The following is a 25,115-nucleotide window of genomic DNA, read 5'->3' as shown; positions in this document are numbered from 1 at the left end:
ATTTCATTTGTTGAATTGATTAATGGGGTTCACTCTGATATGAAATGTGCACTAATTCATTCCAATTAAACTAATTAAGATATTATTTTTTGTGAAATTTCACATCATTTTGAAGTGATATAATATAGATTTCCTATTAGTACACACTATTTTTTTTTTCAAAATATACTTTCAAATATAATAATTTATTTTATAGAAAAATTAGACAATGTTTAAATTACTTATTTTTTTCAAGATTTGGTTCCATGAGTCAAAGGGAGAAGACATATCGAAATATACTTTTGAATTATAATATAAGGAGAGGCGGCGCGCATTGTTTAAATGGATGAAAGTGTTTTATATTGTGTGTGTGAAAAGTAAAAAAGGAAAAAGAAGTATTACAAAAGTGAAAGAAAGAAAGAAAGAAAGGAGACGTATAAACATCATTTATTTGTTTGTTTATGGTTCACCAATCAATAACGTGTGATTTTGACCGAAAAAGAAGACTGTTTACCAATCTACAGTAGTAGGAGTCGATTAACACGCATACGCATGCATGTGGGTGGTATGCCAGTGTTCTACCCATTTCTCTGAATCAATAAGAAAAGTGGCAAAAGCAGCAATAAAAAGGAAAAGACAAGGCTAAAAAACACGTACAACTCTCAACCCAGTTGGCTTATTCAATGCCCCCTCATGTAACAATTAAAAGTTCGTTGGGGTAGTTGTATCCACTATCCTCCCCCTTCCCCTCTTCCCTCTCTCCTCTCACCCTTTAAAATCCTTCCATCTTTCATCATTTTCCAACCATTCATCTTCCTCATTCTAACACTCTTCTTTACTTTCTGCATTTCCATTCCTTCTTTTCTTCCTCCAACTCATGGCAGATCAAACCCGGGATTCAGGAACCGTTTCCGTTCAACCTTCACCTGAAAGAAGGAAGCTTCCCAACTTTCTGCTATCTGTCAGACTTAAGTATGTCAAGCTTGGCTACCACTATGTAATCTCCAATGCTATGTACCTTTTGCTTATACCCTTTATTGGGGTAGCTTCTGCTCATCTGTCAACTTTCTCTTACCAAGATGTTGCTCAATTATGGGAAAACCTAAAGTTCAATCTTGTCTCGGTCACTCTATGTTCTAGTCTCATAGTGTTCCTTGTTACCTTTTACTTCATGAGCCGTCCAAGAGGTGTTTACTTGGTGGACTTTGCCTGTTACAAACCAGAGCCGGACTGCACTTGCACAAGGGAGACTTTCATGGACCGCTCTGCGAAAACCGGGGTGTTTTCAGAGGAGAACTTGGCCTTTCAGAAGAAAATACTTGAGAGGTCTGGTTTGGGGCAGAAGACATACTTGCCTCCGGCAATCTTGAGTCTCCCACCAAACCCCTGTATGGCTGAAGCAAGGAAAGAAGCGGAGCAAGTAATGTTTGGAGCTATTGACCAGCTTCTGGCAAAAACTGGGGTTAAGGCAAAGGATATTGGGATTTTGGTGGTGAATTGTAGCTTGTTCAACCCCACACCATCTCTCTCTGCAATGATTGTGAACCACTACAAGTTGAGAGGGAACATCCAAAGTTATAATCTTGGTGGCATGGGTTGCAGCGCTGGCCTTATCTCCATAGACCTTGCCAAGCAGCTCCTCCAGGTTTGTTTGCACTTTAAGAAAATCTTCCCTTAGTCACACGATCTGTTATGCTCATGATTGTTATATATATATTAAGCTATCACTTCATTTCTATTCGAGTTTTCACTGTCTACCATGCATGCCTCTGTGGTCTATATCTTCATGTAGCAAAATTAAAAATAAAAAGGAGCAAATTATTTATGTAACAGTATGTTCAATAAAAACATCAGGTGGGACCACAAGCAAAGGAAATGTTTCTTGTGGCATTTGTTGCCCCAGTTGTCCACATGTCCAGTTGGTCTTGCTTATTGTCAATTTTGGTGGCAGTTTTGTTAGGTCATCCATTTTGCCACCCAATTAATAGGGTCCGAGCAATCCAATAGATATAGACCTTTTTTGATGTTCTTACATCCCTTAACAGTCAACAGTTGTCATTACAATGACTGGGTCAAATTAATTTTTATTGGTGGTTTTGTACATGTGAATTGAATCCTTTTTTCTTTATACTAAGGATGAATTTAAAAGACTAATATTAAGTTCTTTTGTGATTATAGGTTCATCCAAATTCTTATGCCTTAGTGGTAAGCATGGAGAATATCACTCTGAACTGGTATTTTGGCAACAACCGGTCAATGCTTGTTTCAAATTGTCTGTTCAGAATGGGTGGAGCAGCAGTCCTTCTCTCCAACAGGTCTTCTGATCGCAGAAGAGCCAAATACCAATTGATCCACACAGTGCGTACTCATAAGGGTGCAGATGACAAATGCTACGGTTGCGTTTTCCAAGAAGAGGATGAGAAGAAAACAATTGGTGTGGCACTCTCAAAGGACTTAATGGCTGTTGCTGGAGAAGCCCTGAAGACCAATATCACAACACTTGGGCCATTAGTACTTCCGATGTCAGAGCAGCTTTTGTTTTTCGCAACTTTGGTGGCTAGAAAAGTGTTCAAGATGAAGATAAAGCCCTACATCCCTGACTTCAAGCTAGCTTTTGAGCACTTTTGCATCCATGCTGGAGGAAGAGCAGTGTTGGATGAGTTGGAGAAGAATCTGGAGCTGAGTGATTGGCACATGGAGCCATCCAGAATGACTCTGAATAGGTTTGGTAACACTTCTAGCAGTTCCTTGTGGTATGAACTGGCCTACACTGAAGCTAAAGGGAGAATCAGAAAAGGTGACAGGACTTGGCAGATAGCATTTGGCTCTGGCTTCAAGTGCAACAGTGCCGTGTGGCGTGCATTGAGGACCATTAATCCTGCCAAAGAGAAAAATCCTTGGATGGATGAGATTCACGACTTTCCTGTTCATGTGCCTAAAGTGGCAACCATTGGTTCCTCCTAGGTTAAACCTCTTACTTTTTTTCTCAGAAAATTTCATTATTTCATATTTTCATAGTTAATCTTAGAAGGTGTGCAAATTAGAAGAGAAGATTCATCCCACCAGATTTTCTGCTTTCGCAGTTTCTTTGATCTTGTTCTAGTGTGTGTTCAAGTTGTAAGAGTGTGCATACAGTTATATTGTCAAATGAAACATTTTACACATTTTTTCATAAAATGTATAACTTCTTCAGAATGAAAAATGGAAACTTCATCATTGCTAAACCTGGAAACTCGTGCACTTAATCAGGAAAAATCAACTTCTAATGGTTGGTGAAAATATATATTTACTGTAAAATAAAAGAAAATAATATATATTTGTTATTTATTTCAAGTAAAGAAGAAAATATATACATAAAAAAGTAAAGCAAATAAGAAATAAAATTCATATATTTATAATATTAATAATATATAAATAAAAAAATAATGAATAAAATGGAAACATTCAATTCAACTTTGGTAGACGTTTTAGAATGCCCATTCGTGAGTTTTGAAGAAGCAATTCCTTCATTCAGAATTGTGAGTGTCAGTGTCTTCGATGAATGTCTGAACAGTCATTATCTCATTCACAATTTAAATTTCAAATTCCATGGTGACTCCATCTATACCAGATTAACATTTTTTCCTTCTTCATTTTTCAGCTTTATTTCTTCTCATTCTACAATTTTTCAACTTTTCCCTCTACAAGTTTCCACCTTTTTGTTTCCTTTTCAGCACCAGAGTTTTGGATGATTCTATTTCTCCCATAGTTATTGCAGAGAGAGAGAGATAAGCAAGAAAATAACAAATGAAACAACAATAAATAAGATGGAGAAGTAATTCAACTTTATTTTATAATGATCCATACTTTTATATTAAAATGGCCCCAAAGAACAATATATACTATAAATAAAACAACATTTAAATACGATTTTTTTTCTTTAGTAAACATATACGAGACTATATTAATTTCTATTTTTTTAATAGTTTTCCTTTTTACAATAAGAGTATCAGATCTAATTATTTTTACATTTAAATATTAATTTGATTGAGATTGTTTCAATTACCTTAATATCTCTATCTCATACTTATTTATAAGTAGTAGAATTGAGATTCGTTCAGTTACTTTAATGTTTGTGTCATCCTTAGTTTATAAGTGACAAAGCCTAAATTGTTTTAATTATTCTCTTGTTTACATGGCAACGATTTCAAAAGGATGGTCTCAAGTGTATTAACCTTCTTCTTCGTACTCAGATTCAAATATAATATTGGTCATAGCATGATATTAGGGATTGATGGAACAGGGAAGAAAGAAAGATATGTTTGAACTTCTTACTGATCAAGTCAAGTTTAGAAAAGCACAAGAGAATAGCTTTATAGAGCTATGTACCAAGAAAAGATAACAGAAAGGGAAACCGAAAACTAAAATTTCAAATTTATTTTTCTCTCTTGCCTATTTTGTGTTAAAAAATTATAAATCTACATTAAAAATTATTTCCAATAAATGAAAAAAAAACTACAACTCCAATGAGTAAAATAGTTTAAAAACAATATTTTCAATAATAAAATCAAATAGTAACAAATAGAATTAATAAGGGTTAAATATGTTTTTAGTCCCTATACTTTGGGACGATTTTGGTTTTAGTCCCTCTTTTAAATTATAGTACAATTTAGTCCTTCAACTTTAGAAAACTCTGGTTTTAGTCCCTTTTACCAAATTTTTTTAACTTTATTTACTGTTTCAAACGCGTTTCTCAGTTAACATTGGAGCAAAAATATGTCAAACAGTGTAAACAATCCAAATGCTATAATGTAACGTGCTTGAAACAGCAAATAAAGTTTAAAAAATTTGGTAAAAAGGACTAAAACCAGAGTTTTCTAAAGTTGAAGGATTAAATTGTACTATAGTTTAAAAGAGGGACTAAAACCAAAATCGTCCCAAAGTATAGGGACTAAAAACATATTTAACCCAATTAATAAAAGTATGGAGGATCATCATTCTAACATTAGTAATTTATCAGTAAATTCTATATAAAAGTATGAAAATTATAAATAAACATAATTTACAAGACTATACCTTTTGAATTTACAATAGAAAAATCTGTAGTGGCTCAAACTTTGTCTTTCCAATGTCAGATAGACATATAAAAGGTAGAAAAGGTATAACTACTTTACAATTCTCTTTAATAAATTTTCTGCAGTTACATCTAATTAAAAGGTACAAAGAATACTACTACTATTTACTTTGAGTATACTAGTTATAAAATAAATGGTTAAATATGTTTTTAGTCTTTTTTAAGTATCATTGATTTTTGGTTTTAGTTCCTATTCAAACCATTGATGACATTTAATTCTTTTAGTATTAAAACATATATAAATAGTCCTTAAAATGGACGACGTCAAGTTTTAAATCGCGTGGCTAACCGTTCTGCCACGTTAATATTTTTCAATGCAGAGTCAAAGTAGTCTGGCAACACCAACCAGGCGACCGTCCCCTGTTTCTTTTGGTCTCCACCGTCATTCTCTCATGACGCCTCAAACGCTGCAAGAGACTCCTTCACGGCGTCTCTACTGCCACAAGCAACGCATTCTGATTTCAATCCCAAATCCTTATGACCCCAAAACATTTCATGGGATTCTAATTCCAAGCTCTTATTAAAAAAATTAGGACTTGTTTCTCTTCCAAACCCAGATCCCTGATCTCTTTTAGGACTCTTCAATCTCTTCCTAAAGCTAGCCAAGGTATCATTATCATCCATACCCCCAAATCCTCCTTCTCCCTAACAGCCTCACCACCACCACTACCCTTCTTCTTGGACCTCTTCACCTTAAAGATTGAGCCAATGGGCTCGTCGTCGTCGGAGTCAAAACCAGTTTCCTTCTTGATCGCTTCTTCCTGGTCCTAGACCTAATATCCTCTCCCTCCATTTTGCAACCCTAGTTTTTACAAACAACAAATTTCTGAACGATTCCTTTATGCCATCGCTTTCCTCCACTTACCCATCACCATATTAACAACCCTCGCTCTTCAATGAACATAATCGAAATCCTAATTGAAGAAAAGCAGTAATATAATATCATGGATAACAAAAATCACACAGCACACTTAATGAGAAGATATATGGATAGGGAAAAGGTAAATGCATATCAATGTAAAAAAGAAAAAAAAAAGGTAAAATAGTGAGGTTCTGGCACTTGTGTTCTGCAATTGCTATTATGTTACGTTGTGTGTCAAATCTATTGGAGAAAGAAAGAGACTATGGTGTCTCTATGTGAACTGCGCACGGTAACAGAGCAACGATTTCTCACGGCAAGGGAAAAAAGGTTTTTGTTTTATTTTAATTTTCCTTGAAATCGGTTCTGCCGCCACCAAACTTCCATTCTAACTTCGGAAATGGTCATGAGGGGCACTAGATCGGAGAAGGGAGAATCGTTGAACGGTGAGATCGGATGAAGAGGTTGTGACAGTGAGAGACTGGCCGGAGAGCATTGTCGGGATCCTTGCGCTGGTGTTTAGGAGGCGGAGACTAGACGGGGAGAGAGGGAGCGGCGCAAGGTGGAAGTGGAGCTAGCAGACGTGGCATCGCCGTCTGCCACATCAATAGAAAAGTTAACACCGTTTATTTTTAAGGATTAATATTACATGTTTCAATATTACGAGAACTAAATGCTATTAATGTTTTAAACAGGGACTAAAATTAAAATCATGTGATACTTAAGGGATGAAATACATATGTAACCCTAAAATAAATAAATAAAAGTGTTTAAGAAAAAGATAAAAAAGAATATGTCCCACTTTTATAAATAAAACAATCTAATTATTTTAATTTAAAATATGAGTGTAAAAGATATTTAAACACGAAACTTCAAACTTAATTTGATTTCATAAAATTGATTTTTAAAATAAAATTTACATTTATTTAGAAATTTATCTTATTTTTGATAAAATAAATAAAGAGTCTATAATTTTAGGAAGAAATAAAAGTAATTTATGAATTAATAAGTTTATCCTAATATTAATGGAAAAATATGTTTTGAGAAAAAAAGCATTCATATGATATTAATGATAATGGTAAAATGATTATAAAGAAAAAGAAATGTTTGTATTTACAAAAAGATGAAAGGTATTAAAGAGCAGTGGGAAATGAAAAAATTGTTGTGTTTCTAAGTATTTGTGTGAGATAGGAATAAAGAAACTCAGACAAATTAGAGAGAGAAATGTGTATGAATATTTTAAAAAGATGGGTGGTGCTATTTGTAATTGTGCACGGTGTGGGACATGTGATTAGCTGTGTACAACAAATATTGTAGTAAAAGTGGGCCTGAATTTGCTAACAGCTTTCAGCATGGACAAAATTTCTTGAAGCTTTCATCCAATCCAAAACTAAACATGCCAAAAACCTACAATCAAACATAATTAGTGCCATCATTGCCCTTTGTCTAAGTGGGTGCTTCTCCCTTCTTCCTACTGTTTTTGCATTACCACTTCACTTCACTTCACGTTTGCATGTGCAGTTTTCAGTACCACCTCAAAATCCTTTCATTTTGGTAGGTAGAAAGAAACTACACTCTACCAATTTTATATCTATCAATAACAACATACTGTTGGAAAACAATACATCTTACTCAAATGGGACATTTCATTATTCGTTAAAAGCTCAATAAATTAGTTTTAGTTCTATCAACCAACCAAGTGGGTGATGAATTTCTTCATAACAAAATTGGAGGTTGCTTTTTCTTTTCTCTTTTAAAGAAATTGATACAGTAACCAACATTTTAAAAAGGCAACCAATTAAAACTATAGATGATTGCATAACCAAATCATTTAGCCTAACATGTTAAACGAGTTAGAAAATATTACTTTCATGCTCCACGATCAAACTATTTAAGATTCTTGCCCAGCCTCATCATCGCTCACTTTCAGTAAGATTTAATTCCATTCATAATACGGAAATAATAGATTAATTAGGTTAGCAATGCATATAACTTTTATTCAACGAATTTAGTAATGAGATGATATCTATCTGAGACAGTGATATTCCCAGCATATCTTTTATTATTATTATTCTTTTGTAAAAAATCTAATTTGAAAAAAGCATTCAATTATTATAAGTGTACAGTGCTGTAGATAGTTTCTTGGCTTTAGATATTTTTATGAGAAGAATACGAGTCCTTCTGGTTGTGCATGAAAACCATAGTTTGATAAGCTCATAGAATGAAAAAAAAAAAATATGAATTAATTTGGTCTTTGAAGTAGGGAGGTTAAAAAATAAAATAAAATAAAATAAAATAAAATAAAATAAAATAAAATAAAATAAAATGATAGAGCATCATCAGATATGATACATAGTAAGTAAGAAAAAAAGAAAGAGGAATTGAAGTAAGTATGCTGCAATGTATGAAGTGAATTCAATCTAAAGCATTGGGGCCAGCACAAGCCTTCAAAACGGGGCTCCAAATCCACTGCACCAGAAACTTTCTTCCGTTTCTACCGTTTATATTGAACGTTCTTCCTTCTCCATCTTTCATGACGGACCCGATATAACCACCTCCACCACCCGTTCCGTACAAGCCCTCGCAGAGGTCACCGATCTCGGTGGGTGCGGTCGGGTCCTCGCCGGCGTACCAGGCGTTCACCAGGGGGTTAGAGGAGAGCTCGGCCAGCTCGTGCCCGATGACGCTGATCATGCCGTCCACGCCCACGTCGCCATTGGGCGGAGTGAGGTGGCCGGGGCCGCCTCCGCCCATGTATCCGGGGACGGCAAAGGGGTAGGCGCACACTTCCGGGCACTGCTTGCCGGAGTTCCCAACCCAGGCGTAGGGGAGGGTGTAGCCGACCTTGGAGGGGAAGGTGAAGTAGTGGAAGCCGCAGACGGCGCGGCAGAAGTCCTCCATGGTGACGTCCTCGGCCGTGAGGATCAGGTAGATCCCGTTGCGATGATCTACGGGGAAGGGCTTGGCGCGGACGGCGGTCGCGATGACCTCCTGCACTGATAGGCGCGTGAGGTGCGTGCCGTGGGAGTAGAGGAGGTCGGAATACTCGCCGGCGATGGAGACGGAGCGGGAGATGTTGGCGCCGGTCTGGTCGGTGTAGAGGGAGACAGTTTGCCACCAGTCGGAGACGGAGGGAGAGGGGGCGGCCCGGCGATCGGAGGCGGAGATTGAAAGGAGGAAGTCCTTAATGAGAAGCTTCTGCGATTGGGGCCACTTGCCGTACCAGATGAGGTAGATGTTGATCGGGGAAGACAACACCGGCCCCATGTGATATTTGAGCTTGACGAACTCCGAGGAACCCTCGAATCGCTTGGAGGAAGAGAGGGTTCGGAGGGGTGGGACCTGCGGGTTGAAGAGAGTTGGGTTTGTGTTAAGGGTTTGTGTCTGCATTTGCATATGCCCCTCTTCATTTTTTGTTGCAGTTCTGCAATTGCACACACCAATTAGCAGGAACAGAAAGAAGAGCAAGTTGGGGAATAATGGCATGGTGATAACTGAGCAAGAAAAAGAGTGAAGGAGTGGTGTGTGTTGCGGGTGAGAGTGAATATGGTAAGAAGGATATTTAAGTGGTTTTCAAGTGAAGGAGGGAACATGGGCTGGAGACAGCTGCCATGTGTGGGCGCACTTTTCTCACCAAAATCAATCATAAATATCTCTTTCATCTCTCTCTCACACTATTGTTTTTTTTTACACTGTTTGTTTTCGAAATCTTGTTGACTAATTAACCCTTTAGGCCTTTTACTAGTTTGCTTTACTCTCTCGTTCATAACAGTAGGCATGTTACGTTGCTTTACTTTACTCACTAGTGGCACTTTTGTTTTGTTTTGTTTTCTTTTTTTTACTACTTTACCCCCTAAGCTTGGTGTTGGTGGTGGATGAAGGATGGGGTCGCTCTGCAGCAGAAAGTACGTCCTTGAAGTTGAAACTTGAAACCCTGGCCGTGATCCATGGAAAAGATTGGGACTTGGTTGGTGGGTGTGAAAAATTATGAGGTGATAGGAATGCTGTGGGGGAAGAGGTGGGCATGTTGGGATGCTGGCAGTTGCAGATGTGCATGGTACAGGGAGACAAATGGGCGAGTCGCCGTGAATGCCTCAAGTGGGGTTACAACTTACAAGGTTTCTTTCTCTTCCTTTTTTTTACTTTAGCTTGTGTTTTCACATTTTCCCTTGCCTCATATTTGCATTTTTTCCTTCCATTTACTTGTGGGAGTGTTGAGAGATGTTAGAGCTTGGAATCTGGGAACTGTGTAATACCGAAGAACCCTTTCTGCACTTTTCCTTTAGCTGAGGAAGCCTTTTTGGGCTCCATCTCTAGCAGAGAACCGAGAAGCATTCCCTTTTGATAACGTTAAAGCTCTTGTCTACTTCATATTCATCAGCATTTCCTATGCTTTTGTTCTTTAAAACAAAAATTTCAGTTCCTAAGTGAAGCTATCTGCACAACCTGCTTGAGCAAAACGACTCGCTTGGATACCACAACTCACAAATGTTGTTTGTAGTTATTTACTTCATAGTAAAATTTAAGTTAAATTCCTTAATTATGCAATAAGATTGTAGTATATGTTTGGAATCAGAAATATATCTGACGTGTTGGTTTGTGATGAAGAGAAAGTAACAGGTATGAGTGTGAAGTTGGTGAGATAGCAAAAATTGAAGTTTGTTTGAGTCTTTCCTTGACAATTGATGCATCCAAGGTTACCAACTGATCCCATACATGTATAATTTCTGCTTACTACTGCTGAATTTGTCCTTCAGTCACGGCGTGCACCTTGTCTAAAAGAAATCATTAACTTATCTGGAATCAGTTAGTGGTGCCCAGTGCCCACCACCATGGTGGTTCCACTTAAAATAATTAACTTCACTCACAGTACGTTCCGAACAAACTTCTGGCCCATTTTTCTGATTTGACACGGTCCTCATAATTAATGAACTAAATCCCAGTTTAGTCTTTTAAACTCAAGAAAGAAGTGTCATCACTTGTTTCTATAAATAATTCTGACGTCAATTTAGTTCTCTAGTCATGGATAGTGCCATCAGTATCTTTCTTTGGTATATTTATCTTTTTTTCAACTTATTTCTTTTCTATTTTCATTTCTTCTACTTCTTTCACCAAAGAACTACATTGATGCGTTGATAGTGATCCAGGAAATAAATTGATATTAAGTTCACATGATAGAGAGACTGAGAATGATGTAAAATTTGTGTGAATAACTAAAATAGTGACACTTTGTATTTTTGGGGACTGAAACGGAGGCTTTCACTAATTTATATATTTTGTCATTTTTTCTAGGGAAGCTAATAAATTTAAGTTGCCTTGCTGGCTGTGGAAATAAAAGAACAGAAAAATGTTGATTCATCTTGAATAGGGTCTGAAATTATTGATCGATCTTTCACAATCGCATCAATAGTTCAAAGCTACTTTCGGTATCACCCAGCTATATGTTATCTGTGCTAATAATAGCAGGGTGATTCTTGTTATACACAACTCTGCAGTGACAGGGTTATATTAATTTGTAGGTCATGTTTTGATGTCCAAGGGTCTCTCTGTATAATGCATAAAATGACGAAGCCTTTCTTGTGTACGTATCAGAACTTGACTGTAATATTTCGCCATTGGAGCTGCAGCACGATAACTTAATTGCATACGCATTTTTCTCTGCAGCACTTATCCTTCATTACCTACCTACTTTTTCTTATGCCATTGCCATATTTTCCAACATGGAATCAGAATAACTTTCATATTGCATTTGGTTCAAGATGCTTATGCTCTATAGGATATTATTAAATACTACAACGAATAATTTGTCTTATAGTGGGTAGTTCAACAACATACGCTCCTATTGGAAATTGGAAGGCTGGTTTTGTAGTCAAGAGTTCAGAAGATACAGCATTCATATGATTATTTGAAAAGCACTAACTCGAATATATAATATCCAAATTATCAAAATATCCTTTAAGAGTTCAAGAAAATATTTATATTGACAAAAAAAATAAAAATTCTCAGTTAATAATAAAATGCTTGGATCCCAAAGAAATATTTTAGACAAGAGCTTGTATTCGTCTTGCATAGCATCAACCCGATAAGACCTTTCCTCCATCTTTCTTTCATCTTCAGTCCTCCTCCTGCTTCTCTTTCCTACCTCCCACTTCTTCTACAGTGTTACATTAACAACCCACTTATCAATTATATATTGGACATAGGCTTTACATTAATGGATCTTTGGGTCTCTTTCTACTATTTTCTTGATATTTCCCTTCCTGCACTCCCATTTACATCAACAGAAAAAGACTAAAATACCTTCACTTACTATTGCTATCATTGTCACCACTGTAGAGGAAGAAGAAAAGAGGAAAACACTGCAGAGGAAGAAAAGAGAAATATAAATAGTTGTGAAAAAAAATCATATATTCTTGAAAGCTCATTCTAAAAAACAGTTCTTGAAAGGATTATATGCGTTTTAAAAAATTTGTTCCAAAATAAATTTTATGCATTCAAAAAATCCCGTTCTGAAAACCCCCCTTCCATAAGTCTTACTTTGGAAAAGCTGTTCTGGAAATCATATTCTGAAAAAACTTGTTCTGAAAATTTTCCATAACAGGAAGCGTGAAACTCACTTTTACAAAAGGTAAAATGTCATTTTGAAAATTTGATGGTGCACAAAGAAATTGTGGGAGTACAGAAAGAAAAAGCCATTAAGCCGACAAGGAAATCTAATCAAATGTGGGTCAGATTAATGGGCTTTGGAAAAAATGACGAGTGAAATTAGGTGAAAAAAATAAATAAAACCTAAAGACGTTCTATTGAAAAGTGTTAAATGTGAATTTTGGGATACGCTTAGATTATAATGTACTGTTAAAAAATATCATTAAACCTAACTTAATCTCCAACAAAGAAAAATAAACAAAAAATAGAAAAACAAAAAGATGGTAAACATACCTTAATAACACCTTTTTATGAAAAAATTAGTTTTAATCTTGACCTATAATCTAAAATTTTATTAATTTAAAAAAAAAATATTATTTGGCTAGGTGGAAAGTGAAAATATATTCAAATAAAAAAGCAACTTGTATAACCTTTGCTTAGATTTCGATTTTTCCTTTTAGATTTATAATTCCAAAATAAATTGCGCAAAATATCTGGTTTTCTTTCTGTGTAAGTAAGTACATATATGTTTTTGTGTTAGACAGTGGCTACACATGCCAACATTTCATAACTTACACTATTGAAATTGTCAGCTTGTGTACATTGGCAGCAAGTAGACGACTACTGAGTACTGTCACCATTAATTTTGTTTAGAACTAGTTTAATTTATTACGTTAAGATGCTGGTTTTTTCAGGTTAATAAATTTATTGATGCAATAGTTGGCTTCAAAGATAGATAAAGTAAGTGACCATTATTTCCTAATATGATTTTGTACTTTAAATAAGTGCCATCTTCTAAAAGGTTGAAATATTAAGAGGAATTCACTACACAGTACTTTAAATTGTACAATGTAAGACAGTAATAAACTCTGGTGAGCCATTTCATTTGGTTTATAATGTCAAGGTCTAAACTGCAGCTTACGGAGAACTTCACGAGTGTTTAAAATTTCAACATTTTATGTAACATTACAAGGGAATCCACGTGGGAAGAAGCCATAAAAAGCTGCTAAACCTCTTCTTTTAACTTGTTGAATATTGTGGGATCTAAATAAAAGTGTTAAAATGCATTATACATTCTTTGGCTTTGTCCCTTGTGGGTTCCTTTACTATTATATTCTGACAAATTTTGTTTAGTGGGGTTATTTACTACACAAGTACCCAGTTTTTTAGGCATATCTCTTATATTTTACTCAGAAGTGACATAGTTGTTGCACAGTGTCAGCTTGGTTGCAGGGTGTAAATGATTTTATGGTTCCTGTAATACTATTAAACTGGGTCTTCTAACATTGATACTTGTGTCTGTAAGCTATAATCTTGTTTTCCAAGTGTGCTTTAACACTGTTTAATTGCCTACTAAAAGTATTAAAAACTGTATACATAATAATAGTCAACACAGTTTCTAGCTTTTCACATCATTCTCTTCAACATGGCCCAGCCAGCTACAGACTAATCTTATCAGGACCACTTACCTGTTTGTTAATCATGAAACAGCAAAATGTATTATCATGCTTTATTCTTACCTTTCGCAGTATTAATTATGCGAACCTTGTTTTCCCTTATCAACTGCTTGATGGGTTGATTCTGCATCATAACTAAAGCTTTTAACATCATTATTGCTGATTAATGCTTCTGCAGTAGGTGCTTTTCTTGATCCTGCAAATCCTTGTAGCATTAGCTATTCCTGTATGTTTTTATAACATTTCATTTTCATATTATCATAAAATTATTATATAACTTTTAAATAAAACTATTTCTTCATGTTCTAGATTCTTCACATTACTCTGATATGGTTTGTGTTTTTATAACCTCAATATATGTATATACATTTGCAGTTACTAAATCACAGTCATACACTTAAAGATGACATAAAATTTTGAAGAGAAATGCTTATCTTTCTTGTCTTTATCTGTATCTGTTTTTGTATGATGGGTGGGGTACCATTGTAACTAGTTTTAATAACTGAACTTTTAAGTTGAAGTACTTTAAGGTAAAGTGGTCATCAAATCAGAGGCATAAGTGGGAAGAAGTATTATTTTACTGCTGTAGGAGCACAAATTTTATTGTTGAGATTCCAAACTCACTGAAGGGAAATTTAAGATGCTTTGGACAACGCACACAATATATACTTTTTTAAGTGTTTCAGTCCATGCCAAGCATTGCTTAATTCGTCATGATTTTGTGTAAATACTTTCATTAAAATTAATCACAAAAACCTCTTCCTGCTTTGTTAAATTGCTTTCAAATGAAAAAAATAAAATAAGGGTATTGTTGGGTTTCAAGTTCAAAACTGAACAAATTATGTTCATGAGGAATTTGAAGCGACCCAGAAACATGGTTCGAGGTTAAGTTTAATGTTGAATTAATTGGCTGAAACATCTCAGACGGTAGAGTACTAATGAATGAGATGGAGATCAGTGAGCCAATTAGATTTCAGTACCAACGAAGCATTGCCTCAAAAGAATAGTTTCCTGAATAAAAAAGAACAGCCACTAGTGACTAGACGATGATGCCCACATTATGACAAATTAGAAGCTGAAGCAATTATATAGCAGGTAATTGGTTTAGTTCTGTGTGTTGAATACTCCAAACATTGTTATCTTACAAAATCTTGGTGGCACTATGAGTACCCGAAAAGGTAATCACATAGTATTGTATAACACAGTTGCTGCTATAAAACAATTCTGGTCTGTGTCAATGTGACGTGACTGCTTCTTTGGCATGTTCCCACCAACTCAAAATAAATCCTTATGATCCGCGTGGAATTGGAAAATAAAGTAGCCAGTGGTAAGCCTTAATTAGGAAATTAATGATCACAAAGTGGTAATTGCATTTTGACAAACATGTCTCCGGCACAGTGCAAACAAACAACCACGATGGAAGCACTAGTTCTATCCCAAAGCCACAAGCTTTATATGGAAAACATTATTCCTTTATCTATTATTTCAGATGAATTTTTTTATTTAACTTTATTATCCTATCATAATGAAGAAAGAGAGGGTTAAATAAGATATATTATAGATAAAAGTATTGATTATCTGTAATTCTGGCAAGAGCCTTTGAATTTCTTACTTGCCATCTGCAAATGTCATTTATTGTATTGAGATCACACCACTAGTTTCTAGGATTCCTTTAGCTTAAAGAAGGCAAAACTTAAAAGTAAGCATTATGTGGTGAAGCTCATGATCCAAGTGAGCCAAGGCTAATATCATTACTTCTTTCTGGTTTTCTCTGATTTCTGTGATGTATCCTTTCCTAAAGCTCTGATGCAAGCTGTCTTCTACTCAATAATTTAATGAATCTTTTGCCATTTCCTTCTTCATCTTCACAATTATTGCTTCATCACACACACACAACAATGGCTGTTTCAGTTTCAGCAACGATATACTGAACAAGTAAGCATTTAGTTTCCTCAGAGAGTCATAATAGGCATTATATCTGAAAACTCAGAACTGAAACAACCATTTTCTACTGACAAATGTAGAAAAGCTTTTACCATATCTCTCTCTCTCACACACACACACACACACTTATTGTATGCATTTAGAAAACAATGTTTTGCCTAATGCAACTAATTGCAATGGTGATTTAGGTTTATAAATGTTTGAAGAAGTTGTAAATGCAGTTGCTATAAAGAAAATTAAAGAGATGCTACAAATTGAGAGGGTAATATTGATTTTTGTTGTCCTTGTTCTTTCTCCAAATTGTCATGAATATTGTGACATAGTAGGGTATTTGATTAGATGAGTCAGTGGTTGATTCCCATTCTCCAACAACATTAATTAGTCAAAGTCTTGCACACCGAATGGGCTCTGGCCCAAATAGCACCAAAGTTGACTAATAAATGTTTGTTGACCTCCATATCTCAAATACTTAATATATTAATTAATTTTGTTAAGTTAATCGTGGAAATAGGTATAAGGAAGTATAAAAATAAAAAGTAATATTTTCATCAAACTATGTATTTGTATTTTCTTAATCGTTAATTGTTAATTATTTAAAGTTAATAATATATCTTAATAGTCAAATTCAGAAAATATTGATTTGATTTTTTAATCATTAATGTTAATAAATCTTATTTATAATATATTTTTTAATCAGGTTCTTAAATGTCAACTTCTGATATCAATGGAGCATTACTTTTGAAAAAAAAAATCATTAATAAAATGTTCTTTTAAAACATTTTTACAACACGGTTTTTATTTATTAACTAAATTTATTATGATTGCAGAAATTGTATAATTTTTTAAAATTTATGTGGGATCCAACTCAAGTATTAATTAATTGTATAAAATATTTGGAAAATGACTGTTTTTTTTAACAATATTGCTAATGAATATAATAATCTGGTAATTACTCACTCTCTGTTTATTGAGCGTGTAAATTTAAGAAATATAATAAATTTTATCTAAAGGAGAAAACTTACACAGCTTGATTTAATCCTCCGTCTGTTGCTATTAAGATTGAACATACTTTTGGGTTTTTTAATTAATTTTTTAAAATAAAATAAAAAATATGTGTTTAAGTTTTGTCCTAGGTATATTAGATGTTGTTGAAATAAGGTTTAATTAATTACTTTAATATATAATAAAGATGAGAATAGGTGTCGCAAAAGAGATGAGAGTAGAGAGGACCCCACAGTTTTTCTTATAATATCTCTGACAACTTTGTGATTAGCTTTACCCATTTTAAAGAAAAAATAAATAACCTATTATAAACTTTTTCAAATTCTAGAATATTACCTTGTAGGGTACGTATGTTATGTCTTTACATAGCACAGTGGATTCATTACACAGGCCCACTGCAATCATTGACACCAATCTCATTCGTATTCGTATTGTATTGTATTGTATTTTCTACATACATACACAAACAAAGTACAATGTTAACTCAAAATGGATATAGTCTACTTTTAAATTCCATTCCAAAATTGTTAACTCAAAGCTAGAATTTGGCATGTAATAAAAATAATATAAATGTGTGAAAAAAAAATATACAAGGAGTAAAATTTAATACAATAAATTCACTTAACAAATACATTTCATTGAGGTGATATATGTAAGAATGCGAAATGTTGTATATTCTTAAGGTCAAAAGTTTACCTTTTATTAGTGAGTAATTTTCTTTGTATAATTATTTATTAGATTTAATTTGTCTACAACAAGTTGACTACTGTACATAGTATATAAATAAATTTGGTTATTATAAATTGGAGTTGAAAAATGATATCCCACATTTCACGTCTCTTCAATCCAGATGTAAAAGTGATACTAATTGTTTAGTTTCATTTTAAGGATAAAGTCACACAGAATAGAATCTTGCCTTAAATTTCAAAATTCAATAATTTAAAGCTCGATTATGACTTAAAAAACAATAAAACTAAATATGTTTGTAGTCTAAAAGGTGTGAGAAAACAACACAAAGAGACTATATATAGATAATTTAAATTTAATAGTAACAAATATAACTAATTAACCATCCGAAAATAGATTTTGGATTGGAAAGGCCATTAGAGGAGTTTATTCCAAATAATAAACACTAATTATGATCAACCATGAAAGTCATACTCGATCATGGTTAGGATTTAAACCAAAAGACAAGTAATCGTGAAGTAAAAATGGGTTGGTTTTCTCCTTCAATCAATGATGTCTTAATTATAAAGACGACAAAGATAATTAAGGAAAGATTTATAGCTCTTAGTTTAACTTAAATACAATATAGTTAAATATGTTTCAAATAGATAAAAATGTTATTAACTGTATGCAAGAAAACAAAAAATCCTTCTTCAAAATGAGATTTCACCAAGGTTTTTGAGGGTAAAAGAGTAAAAACGGTGGTCGGTGGTAAGAACTTATAACTCAGGAGTATCGAGGTTTTTCTAACTAGTTTAATTTTCAAATACAAAAATCCCTGTGCTTAAAAATATTCTTGTATATTAAATTATTTAATTTTGTTTCTGGTAACAAGGGCAGCGAGAAGATTTATTTATATTACTAGTTAAAAATAATAATTTAAAAATGATTGGTTTATAATAATGTAAAAAAGTATGAAAACGTTTAAATTCAGCATTTTCAAAAGGCACACCGAATGTGATGGTAGACACGTGTCATGCATTTAGAAGGCAGTTTCCCTGTGTTCCCACAGACTGAGAAAGTGGAATAATATGCCATTACTAGCGAGTCACAGTCAAATTAGCTTAATTTACCTCCTCACGCATTCTCACCTTTCTTTCTTTACTGTGGGCCCTCCATCCGTTGTAAAATCATGGGAACAACCATTTTTCATTATTATTTTTTTTTAACGTTTCTGGAATAAAATTTTCTAATAATATTCCATTTTTTATAATGGCATAAATATAAAAACTCCGTTTTCTTTTCTTGTAATAATATAAGTGATAGATTAATGTGGTCTCTGTTGTTCTTCACGGATTTCCTGTTTTAGTTCATTTCGAATAGGGTGGGAAACCCCTCCGTATGTCCCAAGGTAAGAGACACAAAAAAGAAAGAGGAAAAAAGAAAACAAATGAATCGCAGCTGCCGGAAATCAACTCCAGTAGTGTCGGCAACGAGCAGAAGGAAGGAGAAAAGATAGGAAACGTGAGGGTAATATTGGAAATAATATAAAAGGAAAAAATAAAAATAAGAAACCAAAAAATACAAACCTTGGTTCCTATGCTTACTCTGCTGCTGTAGTTTGATGAAAACATAAACTGTGATCTTACTAATTAAAGTCATAAAAACATGAATACAAGTTTTAATACTACTGATAAAATTTAACGAGACCCGCTGTCCCCTTTACACGGACAGAGACCTTGTGACTGCTCTATCCCTGCTTTCCATCTCAGAAATCAACCACCCAACCACAGTGGTGATGGAATATCATTTGTGAAAGTTCAAGGCTAAGCTGTTAATAAATCTTTTTACTAAAATCCCACTTCCTAAATACATCATGATTACCAAACAACAATTTCCTAATGGAACTATTTTTGTTTCAAGAAATCATTACAAACATACACACATAAAAACCCAAACACGGATATAATTAAACAATTATTCTCTCACTGTAATATCGAGAAATAACTTAATGCAGTTTTTGGAACTTCAAATAAACAATGTATCTTCTTCTAAAGTTAGATTCTGCAAATATTTACTCATCTTTATTACATGGAGTACTCATTGATGCTTCTTACAGAGTCCCCTTGCAAAACTTAAGAAAAAAAAAAAAAAACAAAAGAAAAAAGAGAGTAAAACTTAAAGGGCAAAAGAAAAAGGGCTTGCTCTTATCCAAATTTTTTTGGTTATACTTTTAATTTTTAATTAACTTTTTTTTTTCAAAAAACTAAGTGCAAAATTTTGTTATGGCTTGTCCTTGAGAAGAGAGGCTAATCCGGTGACCACCTTCGTTCCTCTCTCAAGACTCCTCACTTTCAATGCAGGTGGCTGCCACGACGGAGTCGCAACCGGAGGCAAGTTCCTCTCGCCACTGCAACAAATCTCCAACCCCGGCGACGATATTTTTTCGCCGAAGATCAGTTCTAATTCACCACAATCACTCTCGGCCGCAGCACCGTCGCCGACGCTCAAGTTCTCCGTCGACCCATTGACGTTAGAGGAAGAGGAAGACGGCGGATTCACCCTGGTGCAGGAGTTGGAGAGCCACTTGGCTAACATGTAGTCCGCCTTCCTCCAGGGCGGAACATGCATCCCTTTCTTCTTCAAGCTCTGCTTCGCCGCCTCCGACACAGAGGCTACGATCTGGCAAAGACGATCCGATTTCCCGACGAAAATGAACGGCAGGGACTGAAGGATGGCCTTGTATGTCCCTGTGGATCGTGCTATGTCGAACTCCGATCGGAAATCGATATCAATTATCAACCTCTCACCTTCCACAATCACATCGATGTATTCATATTCACCTGAACCAACATCACAACAATCACCTCTCCATAATTATTTAAAGAATCCTGGATATTTTCTTTTTCAGAAAATTTGGGGAAAATAAGTAAAATAGATTACCAGCAGGGAAGGTTGGGGTTTTGTCCCATTTTGATGTACATATGGAGGAATCATAACCGAGAGACGAGAGGCTTTCGGTAACGATCTTCCTTAAATCGTCTTTTCGCTTGTAGACCTTGCTGTTGTTGTCAACAATCTTGGATGTGTCAGCTAGGAGGTTTCTCTCCACCACACTCGCACAAGGAATCAAGCTCTGCGAAAAAGGAAAGTAAGTAATTCAAACTAAAGTGTTTGGATGCAGGGAAAATCCTGAACTAGCTATATAGGTATTGGCAATTTGAGAAGTTAGCTTGCTAGTTACCTTGAGAGCGTCACTGGCTTCGCCGAACGAGCCAGAGGAAATAGATTCGCCAAAGATGTCGAGTTCCTCGTCGGAGCTGTCGTTGCTGTTGCCGTTAAAGCAGTTGCAGCGGTTGCGACCACATTTTGCGGTGGTCGGAGCCGGTTTCTCGTTGCTCTCCTCTATGAAGCTCTGCACCATTTTGTCCAGGCAGACGGAGCTGGGCTCGAACTCCGCAGCCACTTCTCTACCGTTGGACTGAGGAGGCTCCCCGGCAGCAGGTTTATCCGAGGAGGAGGAGGAGGAGGAAGTCTTGAGGACATTTGGAAACTGACGGTCAAACACGAAAAGCCTTTTCAAGCGAGACTTCAGCACCGGCTTAACGGGGTCGTTCCGAACCACCGCTAGCTTCTGTGAATCCACAGGTATGGGTTGGATCTTCATTGGAGGCATGAATGACAAAGCAGAGGAGGAAAACCTCTAGAAAATAGAAATCTTAGGAAAACTTGTATCTATCTTTAACAAACACTCTATCATGTATGTTCCATTTTAAGGGAAGAAGTATCTAATAACTTCTAGACTAAGAGAGTAGAGGAGAAGTTGAAAAACATTTGGAAATCAAGGTTTTCCTGAAAAACATGACTGCGATTATAAGAGAGACGTGCATTGTTCATAGAGAGAGAAGATAGTTTTTCCGGAATGTTCATTTCACCGGCGATATCCCTGTCGCCGGAGGAGGTAGATCACGAGTTTTGGAAGAAAAACAGTGAAGAATGTTAAAGAGTTAAAAAAACAAAATCACCTGTGTATTGGTTGTTTAGGTTTCTGGATTAGGTGCAAGTGAGGAGGGAAGGGTATTTATAGCAAAGAGGCAAAGTTGCTGACATGGCTTTATATGCCACGTAGGATCTATGAGGAATGGACGATCTGCATAGCCAAGAAAATCACGGAGCACTTAAGTTGGTGACGCGTGTTGAGAAAGATTATAGTGATTATAGTGCGCCATAAGCATTGGGGTTCTTTTAGATGAATTGACTGTTGTACCCTTTCCACTACGTGGAATATCGGGTAGATGCCCCTCGTGTTCTGGGGGTTATGGAAAACCACCCCGACTGCATTGTGATCGTGCTGATTCTGCATTAATCAAATTTGAACCCATTGATGTGAAATGAGAGAGGAAATTTTTTTTAGACTAAAGTCTTGGGAAACAAGTTTTAAGAGAGGGAAATTTTTTGCTGGATTTAATTTAATATATATTATTTATTTTCTCAAAATTAAATATTTTAAATGTAAGAGTGATTGTGTTTTATTTGTATATTTTCAATATAATATAGTCAGTTTTTGTTTTGAGATTAACTTTAAGGTCATATTATTTGAGATTAATTTAATGATCTTCATCTTAAACACACTTTGATAACTTGTATTACTGACTCAGATACATGGAAACAAATTTACACCTAATAATTCATTCAAGTTGTTAATTTACAAGTTTAAATGTTGTTTAAGGAAGTAAACTGCTAATATAGATTTCGATTTGGGAAACATGTTAGGGTTTAACAATTTTATTGGCAATTTTATGTTTGTTTTTAAAGAAAAAATTCATTGACATGTTTAATTGGTATAAAAAGCAATATACTCATACTTGGTTGATATTTATATTTTTTTTATTTTAAATATTAAATAAATAATTATTTTATAAAAAATAAACAACAAAATATCATAAAGTATTCAACATAAAAGAACATATACATTTTTTATATTTTAATATCAAATCTAAAAGAAATTGTATAAATATTAAACAAGAAAAAATAAATAAAAATGATAAAATGTTTCTTATAAATAAATCCCAAAATTAAGAATTAAAATTAATCTAATAAATTACATATTTTTAGAAATTTAAAAAAAAAAATACATGTGTAAAATTCAAAAATTCAAAAACTAACAAATATTATTTTTGAAAGACTAATATTTATGCTATATTGTCTCTTTTCTCCTCCTCAACAACACAATCAAGTAAAACATAATATATGTTATAAATAAGATTAACTTCACTAACTTCTAGAGCATGATTCTTTTTTATACCATGTCATTTATTATATAAAGTCTCATTGTACTCTCATTACCTACTTATTTCCTTCTATGTGAGTTAGATACTAGTAGAATCAGGATAGTCTCATTGTTCTACTTGAAAATAAATAATTTAACAACCTTGAAAAATTAAGTATTACCCATATTCATATATATATATATATATATATATATATATATACTCAAACATCAATAAAAGTAACAAAGTAACAACGACTAATTGATTTAGCATCCACAATACAAATATCAATTTGAATCAAATCCAAGATATGTGGTCTTCTACTTAAAGCATAAGTGAGAAAAAAAAAACTTTGCTTGTACCAATAAGACAATAGGAACAAGTTTCAAGAGATAAACCTCTAACGGAAAGCAACTCGTTTTACAATTCTAACAAGGTCTTTCTCACTCAAGTGACCAAGTCGTTTATGCTAGCTATAGTCTTATGGAACAATCATCAACTTCATTTACTTGAGGCACATACCACTTTGTTGATGTCTAATAAAGAATATTTTCCTTCTCTCTTTTTTCTACCATCATTTTTCTTTAGTTCATTCCATTTTCATCATCAAAAGAATTATGATAACCACCTTCATCAAGTATCTGTATATAGATCAAATTGAGGTGAATATCAAGGATGTTTATAATATTCTTCAATGTAGCTTACAATGGATATTAGTCTCCAACAAGATTTCCCTAATATCGACAACCTTGCTTAATCGTCTAAGCAATGATCAAGTCCCTTTATGCTCTTTGAATTTTTATCAAATTAATTTCAATCAACAAGGAAATTGACCTGCCTAGCAATTAGGTACTGGGAGCATAATATAATAAATTTTCCCAATGAGACTAAACTCGCTTAGGGACTATACTACTCAGAGTTCTCTATATTTTTATGAAAACAATTTTGTTCGATAAGTGATTTAGTTTCTTAATGACCCAAAATCTAGGAGTCTAATTTCAAAGGCGTGTCTAACAAATTTTGGCTAACTCAACGAGTAAAGCATAGAAAGTTTATTGGATTTTAAAAACAAAAATTTCTCTAAACGAATGAATGACTCATTCAATAAGTTTGCATAATTCAGAAACACTCAACAAATACATTTGATAATTCAAGGCTAATTTTACTCCTTTCTCATGTCAAAAATATTACATTAAGTTTAAAAAATATGCTCACATAGAACAATTTGATATATAGAAATTATTCAATAACTCACTCAACACAACTTTTTGATTAATTATTTTTCATTCAATATTCATAATCAGTATCCATTTCTTATAAAAAGCATAATCATCATAATATGTGCTACTTAAATACACGTAAAATATACAAATCAACATTAATTCATTCTTAATAGAATCTCACTCGCATTTCATCAATATTAACTTTTATATTTGCATAAAATATCATAAAATTATCAAAAATTGGTGACCAACTCACACCAAACAATCTAACTTATAATAAAATTTGAAAATTGGGCTACCTTCCCTTACCTAGCCTCTTAACTCTAACACAATTATACAAGCTTTCACTCTTATAGGATACTATCGATGGGGATAAACTTGGGTTGAGAATTTTATGTTCATTAGGCTTAAGCTCCAACATCACATAATATTAAGTTTTAAAAGAATTATTTGATTGTATGACCTATAAGCAAGTGTGTCAAGTTAGTTGTAATACAACTTAATGAGGGTTATGGTATTTAGAGAGATTTAGCAAGTATATTGATAGTTTCTTTTTGGGGTTTTTTTGTATGAAAATATAGTATTATATATTATATAGATTGAGTGGAGTGGAGGATATGATTGGATTTCATCTCATTCTCTTCTTCTAGTGCAGCATTATTGATCTTGTATACTTACTATACAAATCATTGATAAGTGTGAAAAATACTTATTATTCATACTCATTAACACTCTCAAAGTTGTAATTATTCAGAGTTATGTGGAAGCATATAACAAGAATGAGGTGATTTGATTAGACCACTAGTCTTTCAACTCAATCCAAACCAATTAGAATGAGTTGTCAATTCATCATTACACATAAATCAAACCATAAACTATTGAATAAAAGTACAAATAATATTCAAGAAGTAGAGGTATAAAGAATTAGAATTGATTTCATTCAACCTCTACATGAGA

General features: G+C 34.1%; 3 protein-coding genes across 3 annotated transcripts; 1 reads left to right on the top strand and 2 right to left on the bottom strand.

Annotated features, from left to right (window-relative positions):
- Positions 1–766: 766 nt before the first annotated feature.
- On the top strand, positions 767–3,156 carry LOC106772416 (3-ketoacyl-CoA synthase 11). The gene is made up of 2 exons (XM_014658809.2): positions 767–1,624; positions 2,158–3,156. The coding sequence occupies exons 1-2, from the start codon at positions 857–859 to the stop codon at positions 2,941–2,943; spliced, it is 1,554 nt and encodes a 517-aa protein (XP_014514295.1). The 5' UTR covers positions 767–856; the 3' UTR covers positions 2,944–3,156.
- Positions 3,157–8,237: 5,081 nt separating this feature from the next.
- LOC106772798 (protein EXORDIUM-like 5) lies at positions 8,238–9,601 on the bottom strand. The gene has a single exon (XM_014659391.2). It carries the CDS (start codon positions 9,435–9,437, stop codon positions 8,367–8,369), a length of 1,071 nt encoding a protein of 356 aa, XP_014514877.1. The 5' UTR covers positions 9,438–9,601; the 3' UTR covers positions 8,238–8,366.
- A 10,045-nt stretch (positions 9,602–19,646) lies between these two features.
- Positions 19,647–21,742, bottom strand: LOC106769925. Its single transcript, XM_014655732.2, has 3 exons — positions 20,910–21,742; positions 20,609–20,801; positions 19,647–20,508 (listed from the first exon to the last, which is right to left on the bottom strand). Exons 1-3 carry the CDS (start codon positions 21,339–21,341, stop codon positions 19,949–19,951), a joined length of 1,185 nt encoding a protein of 394 aa, XP_014511218.1. The 5' UTR covers positions 21,342–21,742; the 3' UTR covers positions 19,647–19,948.
- Positions 21,743–25,115: the final 3,373 nt, after the last annotated feature.

Source organism: Vigna radiata, chromosome 8 (genome assembly GCF_000741045.1).
Source record: "Vigna radiata var. radiata cultivar VC1973A chromosome 8, Vradiata_ver6, whole genome shotgun sequence".
NCBI lineage: Eukaryota > Viridiplantae > Streptophyta > Magnoliopsida > Fabales > Fabaceae > Vigna > Vigna radiata.
This window is presented reverse-complemented; position numbering and strand designations above follow the sequence as displayed.